Here is a 14,813-nt window from a genome sequence, read left to right as displayed (position 1 = left end):
TGAACGATGCATCAATCCTCTGGGCTCGGCAGAAAATAGAATCGCTCATCCCCAGCCGGCGTTGACACTGTGTTAGCACTCTGCTCTTTTCATTAATCGACACAGGACAACAGATTGTATCAGAGCTTCTGATAGCAGCAGGACGTAAACAGACGTGTTGAAGGAGCCTCGCTGTGTATGAGCCTCACACTAACAACCCACTAATCAATAGGAGCAGACTACAAACCTCCACCTCTTCTGAGAGGAAAGATGAATGAAGAGAAGACAAAAAAAAATCCCACCATACCTGTTAATTCCATAGAGAGACATAGAGGCACATCATAAACAGATGCTCACAGGGGAAACATTCAACTCAAAGCAGTGAGAAGAGAATACGTGACACTATCTGCAGGTTTGAAGTCACTCGTATTATCGGCTCCCTCCTGCGTGCCTCTTTCTAATTTTCTATTTCTATGTAAATTCAAAAAGCCACGGTGCAGAGATCGAGCATTGAGGCTGTCGCCATGCAGATGTTTTTCAGCATAAAAACCGCAGCAAACAGAAGGAGGGGGGAGGGAGATAAAGGACGGGGGGACACAAGGAAGCTAATCCCTCTCACTTGATTTTTCTTTATTTCCTGTCTTCTTGGATGGAAACACGGAAAACAAAAGCAGTGCACCTCTGCATCTGTATCTTTTATTTTCATTTTATTGTTCTCGCTCTTTCTCTCTTTTCAAGGCAAAGTTTTTTCTCTCTCTTCAGCCCTCACTCCTCCTGTTTCTCCAGCCCACACTTTCTGCTCTCAATATGAATATTCGTCATTCAGACAGCAGGTAGCTGTGGTAATGTTAAGGTTCGCTCTGCACAAAGTTAGATCAATGCTAAAGGGGGAAAGTGCAGCACTTGTCCACATACCTACTTATTATCTAGGTGGCTAATGTGCTGCAGAAGTCGATAATATCTCTTGGAGGCCCTCGTTTGTGAAAGACATCACAAAAACAATTTCTATCATTTTGTTTGCAATCTCAAGCAAAGGAAGACTCTCACACCTGCCGTCTGTTTCTGTTCATTGTGCATGGAGGTCAGTGCTGCAGCAGAGTGCGATGCGTCACTCAGTGCCGACGTCAACACAGCAACCGTGAACCTTCACACATCGGGTTCATTCAGACTTGCAGACATCACATCTGTGTTTTGTGTTGGAACATCAGGATAATCATCACCTGAAAATTTTGTTATTTCACCACATTTCTGTCATCTGTCCGTCCATCGTCCAGTGCAGCAATATTAAACTGGTTTTAAATGTATGAGAATGTTCATGAAAACGAGCGCAGTGAAACCTGTGTTTGGACATTGACAGTGTGTCATCGCCTCACTCCCTTCACTACCCTGCGAATGCTGGAGCTGTGTTTCCATGGTAACGCTGACCCCTGGGATTCAGTGTTTTTTTTTTTTCCAGCCTCTTTAGAATTCCTCCCTCTTTCTCTCTGTGTCTCTCACGCTTTCTCTGTCATCCATCTCTCCCTCCCACTCTGTTTACCTTTCATACCTCCTCGTCTCCTGCTCTCTCACCTATTTGCACCTTTTCTCCTTTTTCTTTTTTCTCCACATTATCTACTAAAGAAATAGGAAGAAACACTCTTTATTCATTATGTGTTCAGGTGGTGGAGATGCTGTCATTGCACAACCTTAATGCTGTTTGTTTATATCGGCTCTTTCTTCTTCGGGAGATTGAGACACAGACACACATACATAGACACACAGGACATTCTCTTTTCGTTCTCTCTGTATTCAGGCATGCTTCAGTCCCTCTTTCTTTCTCTGCTTTTCTTTCTCGGCTCTTTTTGTCTCCTGTCCTTCACAAGGACACCTCTGAAAAGCAGTTCCTGACAGTCCCTTTAGAGCTGACCTTGCGTTTAAAGTCTACTCTTGAGACGAACAAAGTGTTCACTGTTTTACCATATTTTGCATCAAAAAGAAAGATTCTTCATCACCAGTCTCTGTTGCATATTTCTTTTTCATTCTGAATTCAAGAGCGCTTGTTGTGATGCATCTTTAATAAGAACATTGCAGGTGTGACATTGCCTTTTTTGCCTTTTTCTATTAGGATATATAATGTATAAAACAGTGCACTCTGTAACTCTGACTTGTATGCCCTTGTAGACTTACTCATTATGTTTCTTTTCTGCATTTTCCCTTCGTAAATTTCCTGGATTTCGTTGACTGAGCAATTAAAGAAACGTATCTCCCATATATTTCCTATGTTCAGTTAATTAAAGAGATTCACAGGTGCTGTTTTGTTTTTTTGTATCCTCACAGATCAGTAACCTATGATTTTCTTTTCTTTATTTCCTCTCTTTCTCCAATCTCCCTGCCCTTCCCAACAGGCCAAGCTGATTGTCCCCAACAGCACAGCAGGACTGATCATCGGTAAAGGTGGAGCTACAGTCAAGGCGGTGATGGAGCAGTCAGGAGCATGGGTCCAGCTATCCCAAAAGCCTGAGGGCATCAACCTACAGGAGCGCGTGGTCACCATCAGTGGGGAACCCGAGCAGAACCGCAAAGCTGTGGAGATCATTGTACAGAAGATCCAGGAGGACCCACAGAGCTCCTCCTGCCTCAACATCTCCTACTCCAACATCACAGGGCCCGTTGCCAACTCCAACCCAACCGGTTCCCCATATGCTAACTCAACTGAGGTCATGCCAGCTGCAGCGGCTGCTGCAGCAGCTACAGCCTCCTCTCTGCTTGGCCAGGCCGGCCTGGCTGGGGTTGGGGCCTTCCCAACCACCATGTCCAGCCTTTCAGGCAATGACCTGCTGGCCATCACCTCCGCACTCAATACTCTGGCCAGCTACGGCTACAACACCAACTCCCTGGGCCTGGGGCTGAACCCCGCCGCAGCCTCTGGGGTGTTAGCAGCTGTAGCAGCAAATGCTAACCCAGCAGCAGCCGCCGCAGCTAATTTGTTAGCATCCTATGCCAACGATGCGTCCACCAGTGCAGCTCACCCCGCAGCTAGTCTCGGAGGCTTCTCCTTGGGGTCCCTGGCTGCAGCCACAGGGGCCACTAATGGCTACTTAAGTGCTGCATCACCACTGGTGGCATCATCTCTACTGGCCACGGAGAAGTTAGCAGAAGGAGCAAAGGAAGTCGTCGAGATTGCCGTGCCAGAAAACCTGGTGGGAGCCATCTTGGGTAAAGGAGGGAAGACGCTAGTGGAGTACCAAGAGCTGACCGGTGCCAGGATCCAGATCTCCAAGAAAGGCGAGTTCATCCCTGGGACTCGGAACAGGAAGGTCACCATCACGGGTTCCCAGGCTGCCACACAGGCTGCACAGTACCTGATCAGCCAGCGAATCACCTATGAGCAGGGGGTACGTGCCACCAACCCACAAAAGGTGGGCTAAATCTGACAGCCAATGAGAAACGAGGAGGAAAAGAGGAAAAAAAAAAGAGTGGGGGCTTGGGGGAGGAGTATAAAAAAGTGAGAGTGAGAATGAAAAAAGGAGAGGAGAGCAAGAATGTCGGAAGGAATCGTCCGCGCCGTTTTCTTCTGCGTGTTTTCAGTATTCTCTATTAAAAAAAAAAATTTGACGCGAAGCAAAAATGTGCTAAGAAGACGAGGAGGGAGAGGAGCGAGTTATCACGCTGAAAAACCAAGAAAAAAAATGTGTAAAATGTAAATAAGGTTTTATTACTTAACGTCTTGACCTTTTGGGATTTTTTATTGTTTTCTTTATTGTTTGTTTGTTTTTTTGTTGTTTGTTTAGTAAATTAAGCTGTCTGTTTGCTCGTTTGTGTATTGTGTGGACAAAGCTGAATGCCATGTAGACAGGCCGACTGCCTGAGAGGCTACAGGAAGTGGGGGGAAGGAGGGAAGGGCATGGGCGCGAAGAGGAGGAGGGTTGGCATTTACAGGGTACAACCCTCCACCCCCCAGCCCAGAATCTTATATGGAAACAACCCTTTTCCCTCTCTCCCCCTGCAGCCTACACCAGTCACCCTCCCCTAAGGTTTTTGTTTTTCTTCTACTTTTGATTTGCCCCTCAAGCCCATCTCCCAACCTCCCCCCAAAACCCTCCTCACTACTTGCCCCCCTACCCGCTGTGTCCCTCCCCCCTTTTACAAGGGTTTTACAATGAGCAAGACTGCAAACTTCAGCCTGGTGTGTGAGAAGAAACGTCCTCGACTCCCCCCCCCAACACCTTTTATTCTCTCCCCGAGTCTATGAAGTCACCTCCCTCCTCCTCCTCCTCCCCCCTTGTTGGAGATGAAGGAAGGGTGAGATGAAATTGGGGAGGGGTGTGGCTGTGGTGGTGGGGGGAGGGTACGCTAGGCGTTTCTTCATTTGCACACACACCCCCTGTATGCCCTGTGATGCATCCCACAAGCAGTGCATCGCCGTAGGGGTGTTACGACACGTAGCGCACCCCCATATGCGGCTCTAGTGTCTGAGATAAAATGCCGAGGCGCACGCTGATGACCTCACGTAGTGGGAAACCTAGAAATGACGAGAGTGATACTGTGCAAGCTGCGGCAAACACACAGGATCTACGGCATATTTGCAGTCTGCTGTGATAATTCTATTAATGATATTGTCATGATTATTACGATAGGAGTCATCACCATCGTCATTATTTATTAATGAGTTCACCCATAAAGCTCGGTTATTTCTTTTTTTTTTTATCTGTGAATTCAGGTTGACATGAATGTAAATGAGACTATTTTTCATTTGAATCTTTCGTTTTAATTTAAGTGGATTGAAGATGAATAGTAATGTCACATAGTGTAATATATGTCTTATTTAAGTCCAGTATGAAAGCCACCCCAGGCATTAAGATCATTAGAGTGAAGGATCACCTTATATATCCAGTCAAAGAACAGAACAGGGAACGCACACACACACACAAACACACACACGTATACACTGAAACAAAACACTATGATGCCATATGTGGTGCTAGAAAAGGGAATCACCATATCTATAATGCAGACTGCAGTGAGACCTCTAGATTAGAAAGAAAATATCTCTGAACCTCCACAGGCAGTGCTGCGTCTTAGCAGCTATATTAACCTCAAACGCCTGGTTATCACGCTTGGCTCATAGCTCACGCTCCCCGTTGTTCTGTAGTAAAACGCCCCGTTTCAGTTTCCCTACAATGTAAAATTGTAACTGAGATGAATAATTGAGTTGACCTGAGAATAGAACTCGGATGAACTGCTGCTACTCAGCCCGTGGTATTCCAAACACTTTAGTTGAACCCAAATCACAGACTAGATCAAGCAAGAGCACTTAAGACTCGCAGCGTACTACTGAGAAATGCAAACATTGAGTAAGAGGAAACACTGAAACGTGACGAAGGAACGTTGTTCGTCTGGGGTCCGCTGCTGGATCTGCAAGCTTCGCTAGTAGTTTTGCTACTAAGGTAGCATGCATATCAGTAAATGAGATAAATAGCCTCACCGATCTTTGCTCTTATCAAGCAACTGTCCGACTGCCGACGAGGTAAAAGGCAGACAGGAAAGATTTTTAAACATACTGTACATCAAGGGAGCTGAGCTCAGTTCTGCCTCTGGCAAACTGCAGATCTCCCATGGCAACAGGTTTTCTGCCCACTGCCCAAGAGGCTGCTGAAGATGCTGTTGTTTCTTTTGTTGTTGTTTTTTTGTTTTTGTTTTTTGTTTTTTGTGTGTCGTGTTATGTTTTTCTAAAAAATCGGAGTACACTGAATTTTTGTCTTAATGCACTGTGAAGCAAGGGAGTGGTTCTCTCTGCCTATGAGGTCAGGGATGTGTGCTGTAGACGGTATTGTGATTTGGATGGTTTTTGTATGGCAGGGAAAAAAAAAATCACATATATGAAATATGTGTAGAATGCATATGAAGAACTTCACCAGAAATGCACGGCATATCTGAATACTAAAGGAGGAGAAAGAGACTAGGTCGATGAAGAGGATCAATCAATTGAGGTCACAAGTCGAGATCATTTAGATTCTACTTACCTGTTGTCTTGGAAAATGTTTTGTAACCAGAGGGTGGGATGTTGGGGGAGTGTTAGGTGTCCAGTACCAGATTAAAGAGACTGGAACAAATTCTAAATTCATTTTTCTATCGCAGCTGTGTCTTTTTCATAAACAGTAAAAATTGATTTTTTTGAGAATTTAAGTCCAGCAGGAGTGTGACGGAATGTAAAATGCCAAAAACGAGGAGGGGGTGCATTTGATTTATTGACCCAAACAGCCTGGTGAGGGGGGAAAAACTCCTCTAAGATGAAAAAAAAACAAGATTTTTTTTAAACCAATCTGAACCAAAAATCCTCCACTGTGCTATCGAATGTGTCACTCTCTGTTGGAGCGCCAGTGAGGGTTTATCTCCACAGCTTGGTAAGGAGGCTTCTTTACTCCCATCTAACACCATCCACACTCTCCTCACCCTCCCTCCCACCCGTCCTCAGTCCTCCAGTGCACTCCCATCCTGACAGCCCCTCTCCTCCTACCACATCGCTCCATGGGTGACTATGTCTGGTGTTACAATCAATGCATGTCTGCTGCTTGCCCTGACAAACACCACAGATCGAGTCTCTTTCCTCTTTGCCTCCTCGGGCCACTGAGGCTCTGAGACACCCTGATTCACCACCATCAGAAAATGACCACACCTGCAGAGGAAGTCATAGTTGAGGCTGCCACAGTGCACAAACACTCATATGCATAAGTTGATCCAGTGCATTTTATTTTATGACACTGAATAGAAATGTTGTTAATTTGAAATACCTAGCCGCACAAAACAGAGAAAAAACATATCGGTAGGGAATATTTTGCCATTGATGGGGTTTGACTGGATTTATCCTTGATATGAAAATCGGAGGAAGCTAGTATGCTTTTGTTCCACTGTACAACTGTACTGGGCTGTGTCCATGTAGTAGCTGATGCACATTTAGTACATGTATTTTCATGGTTAGATCCTGCTTGTTCTATAATCTGTCAAGCTAAATTGCCAAACACTTGGTCAGTGCAGCTTTCCAAATTATCTGTTACATATTATTGCAAATTGAATGTGTTTCATTACTGGACTGTTGGTCAGACAAAACAAGCAGCTTCATTATTTTTTGATATTCATTTAAACATACTGTATGACATTCTGCAGCATTAGTTTAGAAGGGTGCAAACTCTTTAGCATAGCCAGAGCAGGTTTTAGGATGTTGCCTGATTTGTATGGAAACGTTTAAGTTCAGTTGCTGACTTGCTTTGAATGCAGCACAGTACATTTACAATGGAAAAAACTGCATTGAATTTCCTGATATAGTGAAGGTGCCAATTCAGTTGATTAATATGAGACAGATTTCTTTTTCATCTCATTTATCAAAACATAGAAGGTTTTTTTTTTTTGGTTTGTCTTTTACACGGCAGCCAATCTCTTTAGTTTTCTTAATGTTAGGTGAGGAGATAAAATGTGATAAGTAATGCAAGCAATACACGTAGTGGCATGTTGTCTCGTCCCCTCCCTTATCCTCTGTCTGCCGTGAGAGCTTTTGGATTTACCTGTAGCTGTTGAATAGGTTTACACAAGTAAAATTTTTTAATTTGTGGAAAATGCTGCTATTTAATAATAACTGGTGTACAAAAATACAAGGTTAAAACATATCGAAGTCTGTCCTTTAGCTGGAGAGGCTGCGCTCAAGTGGCAGTGTAATACATGCTCTGTTATAAGCTGATCATAAGTTAATAATAGTGTAATTCTAACCTGAACAAGTTAAATCTGTGCCAAAATAGGTCTTTACAGAATAAAACTGTAAATGTGTTGATTTAAATTTCACTAGATAAGAGGAGACATACTTTTATATTAAGAAAATGTGAAAAGTGCCAAATGAACCATATTTATAAGTTACATAAGAAGGGAGTAGCCCCATGGCAGTTTTCAAGAACTAGATAGGTAGAATAATGAACAAAGCGCCTCAGTATAGGTTTTTGTTTAGGCCCTCTGTGATCCTGCCATAAGAGGAGATAACCGCCATGTTGGCCGCGCGTCTGGGAACTACTCTTACTAGAATGCAACCGCACTAAGACTCTGGGGCTAGACAAATCAATAACGTGATAGGATAGCAGAATAATGCTAAAAATGTGACTACAAAGCATTCTTAAATACAGCCTTTTATAGTTACAATGAAAATGTATTTTGTGGAAATAGATGTTATCTTTTTTGCACGTCTATATTGCATGATATCAAAGTAAAGCGTGGACACAAAAAAAGGAAAAAAATCGAAGAAAAACAAAAAAATTAGGAAGTGTGTTGTTCATTTTTCTGGAGACAAACGTTTGCATGCCAATAAGGATAGAGCATTTTGATATTGTTTTACACGCGTTCAGATGTTCGTTGTTTTTTGATGCAATTGTGTTGAGTCCTGGTGCACCGGCCACAGGTGAACAAAACATTTGATTTCGATGTTACAAAACAAGTATTTTGTCTTGAAGTTGTCTAACCATCCTCAGAGGGATTCGAACAAACCTAAGACTATTTTGCTACTTGCTGAGCGAGCTTGTACTAAAAATCTCTGCTACATTTAGCGGTTAAGAAATTTAGTCGCTAACTTTAGGGACAACAAATAACATCAGGATTTAATGAAGACTGGGCTTCTCCATGAATGTACTCACCTCTGCATAAGTTTGCATATCACTCCTCTGACCACTGATGTGCAGTAGAGGCTTACGTGTGTTTCTGTGTGTTTTTGTACTATAACATTACTAACCCTCGGCACGCTGTGTCGAGCTCTCAGTATCAGTCTGTTGTCTGTCCTTTCCCCCATCCTCTGAGCTCTGGCTTGTCTTGTCATTGATATGCACCTTATTGACCTCAAATATGACACGGAGCTTCCCCGGCCTCGCCGAGTTTCGTAAAGAGAGACGGCATGTGAGAAAGAGAGGTGAATACTCCACTCCCTCAACCTACGAATCCCCCCAAAAACAACACACACAGACGTCTGCTGCACTCTCGGCCTCCTGTGGGTGCCTTGCTGCAGAATTTGGGACAGATTATGTTTTCACTCCCTTCATATGCAAGCCAAGGCTCTGATCTCGGGGAGAGAAACAACACTGAACATTGCCAGTGTGTTTTAAGAGTGGCAATGTTTTGAATCCTGATCCCGCCCTCTCTCTCTCTCTCTCTCTCTCTCTCTCTCACTCTCTCTGGTTTTCCAGTTTAGTTCAATGCTTTATTGGCTTCAGTGTCAAACGAGAAAATTTGCCAAAGTCCACCCACCTCTCTCATTCCTTGTTATGCAACCAGAAACCAGATGATTTTCAAGGTTATGTTTTGTATCCTGACAGATGTTGTCATGGGAAATGGCCCGCTTCCTACAAAATGCCCCAAAAAGAAAAAAAAAAGTTCCATTATTGCTCCGAGCGACATGTTTGCACTAAACTCTCTGCTGTTACTGTGCATGGCAGGCCAAGCTGGGGTGGGGGTCAGTGTGCAAGACTACTGTAGACGTGTAGCCTTTACTGTAGGTGTTTATTCAGCAGTGTATTTTGATGTGCATGCTCCTCTCTCTCCCTCACTTTGAGTTTGTCTGCTTTAGGCCCGCTCCGTGCTCGTAGTGTCTGTGTTGCGACGTAGCAGCTCTTTTGTTTACTGTGATGTGTCGAGGAATGCAAACTTAACTCACCTGCTCACTAGGTGACCTCATCGCTTCTCAGTGGGTGTGTGGCTCTTCGACATAGTGCTCAGAAGTTTCTTTTCCGCCCCTCCCCTCCCCTCCACTGCCACCAACCCCACCCACCTCAAACCACAAACTCAAACCCACTCTCACCCACGCCCACCACTGACCCACCCACCTCTAAGACATTATAGGACCCTGCTCCTCCACTTTTCCACCTCACTTCTTCCCCAGACTTGGGCCCCATTGAAGCACCAGCAACTGTAGACTGCATTTGTCATATCACTGTTCTTCTGTTCCTTCTCCTTGTTCTCTGTTGATTATTTTCTCAGTTTTGATTTGTACTGTATGCTCTGTCTAACCTAGACCAGTTTTAACAAAATGCCATTTTTGTGTGTAGCCTGTTTACCCCTGCCACACACACACGCACACTCTTCCATGCCCTCTTTTTTGCACTTTCACTGCCCACTCCTCCTCCTCGCCCAAACATACACACACTTTCCTCCTCCGCCTCCCACGAGTCTCTTCTCTCGAGTGCCAAAATAGAACAGAGAGGGAAAAAAAAAAACACGAAACAAAAAAAGACAACAACAACAACAACAACTACCATTCCAAGCGTTTCTTTGAGTTGTTCTTGTGTGTGGACATCCATCCTGGAAGCACCCATGAAGCCAGCATGCTCCGCCCTCATAACATGATGTCGCTCATGACGCCTCAACTGAACAGCACCTTGCCCCCCACCACCACCACCTCCTCCTCCTCCTCACCACCCCCCACAGAGCTAAACCCAACAAGGATTAACCCCTCTGCAGGTTGGCTACCTACCTACTGTCCTGCCTCTCAACCTACCTAAAAAGCCCTACCGCTCATGCCAGCTGCTTTCCTAATTCTGTCATCTCTTCAGCCTGTGGGACTTCATTGATTGTGTGCCATAGTGTTGGGGGCACCTTTCACTCTCCTCACCTCCCCCTCTTTCTCCCCCTTCCCCTCACCTTTTCTCTATCTCTACCCCCCCTCCCTCTCTCGCTCTCGCTCCATTTGATTTTTCTCGATGGGAAAGATTCAAAAACTCCATTTTCTAATGATGATTTTTTTTTGTTTTGTTTTTTTTTTTTTTTGTTGTTGTTGTTTAACATCCAAACCACGCACGCCGGCACACGCACCGCCCCCGCGCGGTGGTGTGGGGAGTGTTTACGCACCGTCAGCTGCGCAGCCATCCTCTGTCTTCTTGAACTTTTTGAACTTTCACCCCCTCATGAACTTTATTGACCTTCTTCCTCCTCCTCCTACTCCCCTTCTGTGTTCATCCAACTGTTTGGACGATAACTCTCCATTCCATCCCCAAAACCTCTTTGAGACTGTGCAATGCTAGCTGATATGATTGGATTTTTTTTGTTTGTTTGTTTGTTGCTTATCATTGGGGACAATTCTCTGAGACATAAGTCAAAAAAAGAACAAAAAACACATATGAAAGGAAGAAAAAATCCATAAAAAGAAGTCCAGACAAACAAAAAAAGGAAAAAAAAAACACTAAACAACTGTTTCTCCACAATTTCATTTTTTTCTCTCTCATTGTAAATATTTTTGTCAGATTTTTGCCAAGCTGTAAAGAGAGAAGTGTTTGAGCAGAAAGGGGCTGGCAGCATAAAGAGGAACTAGTGGATGCAGTAGACAGTCGTTAGAGTTTCATCCTCTGTATCCAGTACTTAGATCTGCCTGTATAATCAGCTACGCTAGTGCTACTGTGTTTACCTGTGCTGTTGTTAGTAGTGTTGATTTACCTACTGTATTTGCTGTTTAGCTTCCATGTTGGCTAGCAAACTCTTTAGATAAGTGTGTTCATCGAATATTAATACTAACCTTGAGAAGTAGCCTGAGCCATTCTCAACGTAGGCTTGTTTTTGTACATTTGTTGATGTTTTCCTATCCGTGAGTTGTAGTGGCGCTAGTATCTTTTATCATCAAGCCATAGTTGTTGAAAACGCTTGGTCGTGTTAGAGACATATCATCGTGGAAAACGGCTTGACTCGGCTCCTCCAGGTTGGAGAGAGAAAAAAGAAACTTGGCTTCTCCCGGGCTACAAACCGAGGAAGCTGAGCTGCTAACTTTGTGCAATACAGTCCTAGTTTACAAAACATAGAATATTAGTTTAGACATGATTAACCTCTGCAGGTGCCGCTCGACCGCTCTGCTGCCTGCAGAACCAAACGTATCTGGCATATCTCCATATTTCGCCTCTACATCAGAGACGTTTTCAAAGTATTAACGTGACTGAGATTAGACTCCACCATTTCATCACATTGCTCTAAGCTCCACTCTTGATTTATGCTGCCTGCCCCATTGCCCTGAGAACACCACATGAGCTATTTATTTCTCAGACTATTATTATACTATTAATAAATAACAACGCAACAAGAAAAAGGGAACAACTGGAAAAAGGTGAATTAATATTATTATTGTTTTGTTTTTTTTTAGTATTTTAGTGGTTGCTTTTAACAACATTCATTAACTGACTTAAAGAGTATTGAATACTTAATGTAATTGTAGCATTGTGTTTGTAAAGAGAAAAAACCTAGTGAGTTGTGTTTCTTGACTTGTGGATTACCAGTGAAGTGGGCAATCTAGTGCTAATATATATGAGATCTTTTTTTAAGGATTCTTATTTTGCGACAGCAACAGCAGTCATTATAAATGTTCATTTTAGCATCACCTGTCTTCCGTTGTCTTATTCTTCACCTTCCACCACACTCTGCATCATCACAGTAACACATCGCAAGTCTGGGGGTGGGCAAGAGTGTGTGCAAGGTGTGTTCTTGTGGGAAATATGGGAGCAAATGTGGGCATGCGAGAGTGTAGGTTAACAGCTTTGTTTATTTGTGTGTGTCTATGCAAAATATGGTAAATGTGGGTAAATGTGTGTCCTGTGTCTGTCTGCTCACTTTAATTAATGTCTGTTTTCGTGTGTGTGTGTGTGTGTGTGTGTGTGTGTGTGTGTGTGTGTGTGTGTGTGTGTGTGTGTGTGTGTGTGTGTGTGTGTGAGAGAGAGAGAGAGTGCTGGCTCTGTGAGGGTGGGGTTCGGGGTGGGTGTTCTGTCCAGTGTTCACCAAAAGCTAAAACCTGTCAGGCTTCCATACCTCCTGATGGAACCTCCTGACGTTATAGCTGCAAACCCTCATCATGTGATCTGACTCAACTCGACTGTCCATAACCCCTTCAGTCACCTGACCAACCAAATCAACCAATCACTGTCCACCACTACCGCCTTCCCCTGCGCCATCCTTTGCTGCACACCACGTCAGCCCCATGTGATGTTCTCCATCGATAACATACTACTGTCGCAATCTACTGTTACATGCGCACAGATCTGGGGATAAATACTCATCTATAATGGATGTCAAGTGTTCAAACTAGAGGTGCACTTTGTTTTGTTTTGCTCATTGGAGATGTTTTCACATTACCGATTGAATTTTACTAATGTGATCTACAGGTTGCGCCAAAAAAAAAAAAAAAAAGAAAATCTCAAATTGTTGGATATTTAAAGGGTTAGTTCACCCAAAATTATCTGCTTGTTGGCCAGTTTTTAAGTTATCAATTTCTAGAATTTCTGTCCCAAAAACAATTTACATGTACAGAAAACTCGGTGCACCCTCTCTTTTCAGAAACTATGTCTGTGATCTGTAAACCACACACTTTACTGAAAGTTTTATTGCCACCGTTTTTTCTGTAGAAAGTAGTTCAGATAAAAATTGAAAACAATTTTCAGGTGATGGTGACAGAAATTTTAGCTATCTAAGATAAAAGCTGCGTAGCTACACACCACTAGTGTAAACTGAGAAAATATTTTGCGATTTTGGGTGAACTGGTCCTTTAATTTGCACAAGGTGCACTTGTTCTGTTCATTTTCTTCGGAATCATTTGAAACCATTTGAAATTCTGGTATTTTTCCCCAGAGCTGCATATTACATTCAACTGTTCATACTACTGTACGTGCTGCATACTACCTTACCAGGTCAGAATCCACCTTAACCTGTCTCCATGCCAACCACCGAGGAGCCAGTTGCACAGCAACCGGCTTCTGCCACAACCAACCAACCTACCAACCAATCATCTTCCTCAACCGCCAAGGCCAGCCCACCTGACTATGATCGTTCCATAGAAGAAGAGATAGAGGAAGAGAGAGGATAGGAAGAAGGGATGATAGATGAAAGAGATGTAGTTGTGATTCTCAGGGTGTCTTATATAGATCTACTTTTCAGTCTGTTCTCCAGTCTCTCACTGGTGTCCTGTTGCCCCTAACTGAGCCCAAAGACGATCATGTCCTTCCATGATAAATTCCTTGTACGACTGATCGACTACTGACCAATTCCTCTCGATCAGTTGATTGAAAGTATTGATTGACCAATTCTCTCGAACGACGCAGCCAGCCAGGTGAACGAAGCTAGGCACTGTAACTAATGTTTACAACACAAATGAGACCAACAACGCTGTTGAAAGAATGTCTAGGACTTAAAAAAAAAAAAAAAAAAAGAGATAGAGACAAAACTCTGAAGAGTACTTATTTCTAAATGATGGAAGTTTTCGCTTACTTTCTATGTGACATGAGGTAATGTAATTTTTTTCAATCATTGCATGTGACTATTTTGATTTGCAATGAAACTGTTAGAATGAATGGTACATTTGTGACGTCAGTGCAACGTTGAGACGCCGATGCTAGGAATCAATGTCGGTGTCTTATTACAGTGTTTTCATGTCGCCGTGAGGAGTGCTTATGGACCAATGAATGCTAAATGTGTGACCATACAAAGCTGTAAAGGTTTTGTTTATTTGTACATGGTTATGGGTAAAATAAACCATTGAAGCAAATTAACATCTTTAGTCTTAAGGAGTAAGCCCTCACACATTTGTTTGGAAAGTCAGTACCAAGAAAAGTACTTTGAAAGCTTTGGATCGTGCAGTAGATACAGTGTTAAGAGGTAAGTTGATCCAACATGGCACCTGGTAATGTGCTTCCATCCAGATATTCTGAGGTTTTGTAGGAGGGCTTGACTTAGTCGGGTCAACGTGTTAGAGAAGGTGAAGACAATCAGGGTTTTATTCACTTTCACACATCACCGTCCTCCCTCCAACAGGCATCACAATCGAGAAGGGGTGGGGTTCAATTTTCTGACATATCCATCTACCCACA

General features: G+C 43.4%; 1 protein-coding gene across 3 annotated transcripts in view; it reads left to right on the top strand.

The window, feature by feature from the left end:
- The window catches only part of nova2 (NOVA alternative splicing regulator 2), a 65,781-nt gene extending 51,626 nt beyond the window's left edge, over positions 1 to 14,155 (top strand). For all 3 annotated transcript variants that reach the window (XM_026370667.1, XM_026370661.1, XM_026370653.1), the window contains one exon: positions 2,364 to 14,155. In XM_026370667.1, coding sequence (XP_026226452.1) covers positions 2,364 to 3,386 — 1,023 coding nt within the window. In that variant the 3' untranslated portion in view covers positions 3,387 to 14,155. The remainder of the gene's footprint in view (positions 1 to 2,363) is intronic.
- Positions 14,156 to 14,813: the final 658 nt, after the last annotated feature.

Source organism: Anabas testudineus, chromosome 13 (genome assembly GCF_900324465.2).
Source record: "Anabas testudineus chromosome 13, fAnaTes1.2, whole genome shotgun sequence".
NCBI lineage: Eukaryota > Metazoa > Chordata > Actinopteri > Anabantiformes > Anabantidae > Anabas > Anabas testudineus.
Note: the sequence above shows the minus strand (reverse complement) of the source record. Positions and strands in the feature narration are given on the sequence as shown.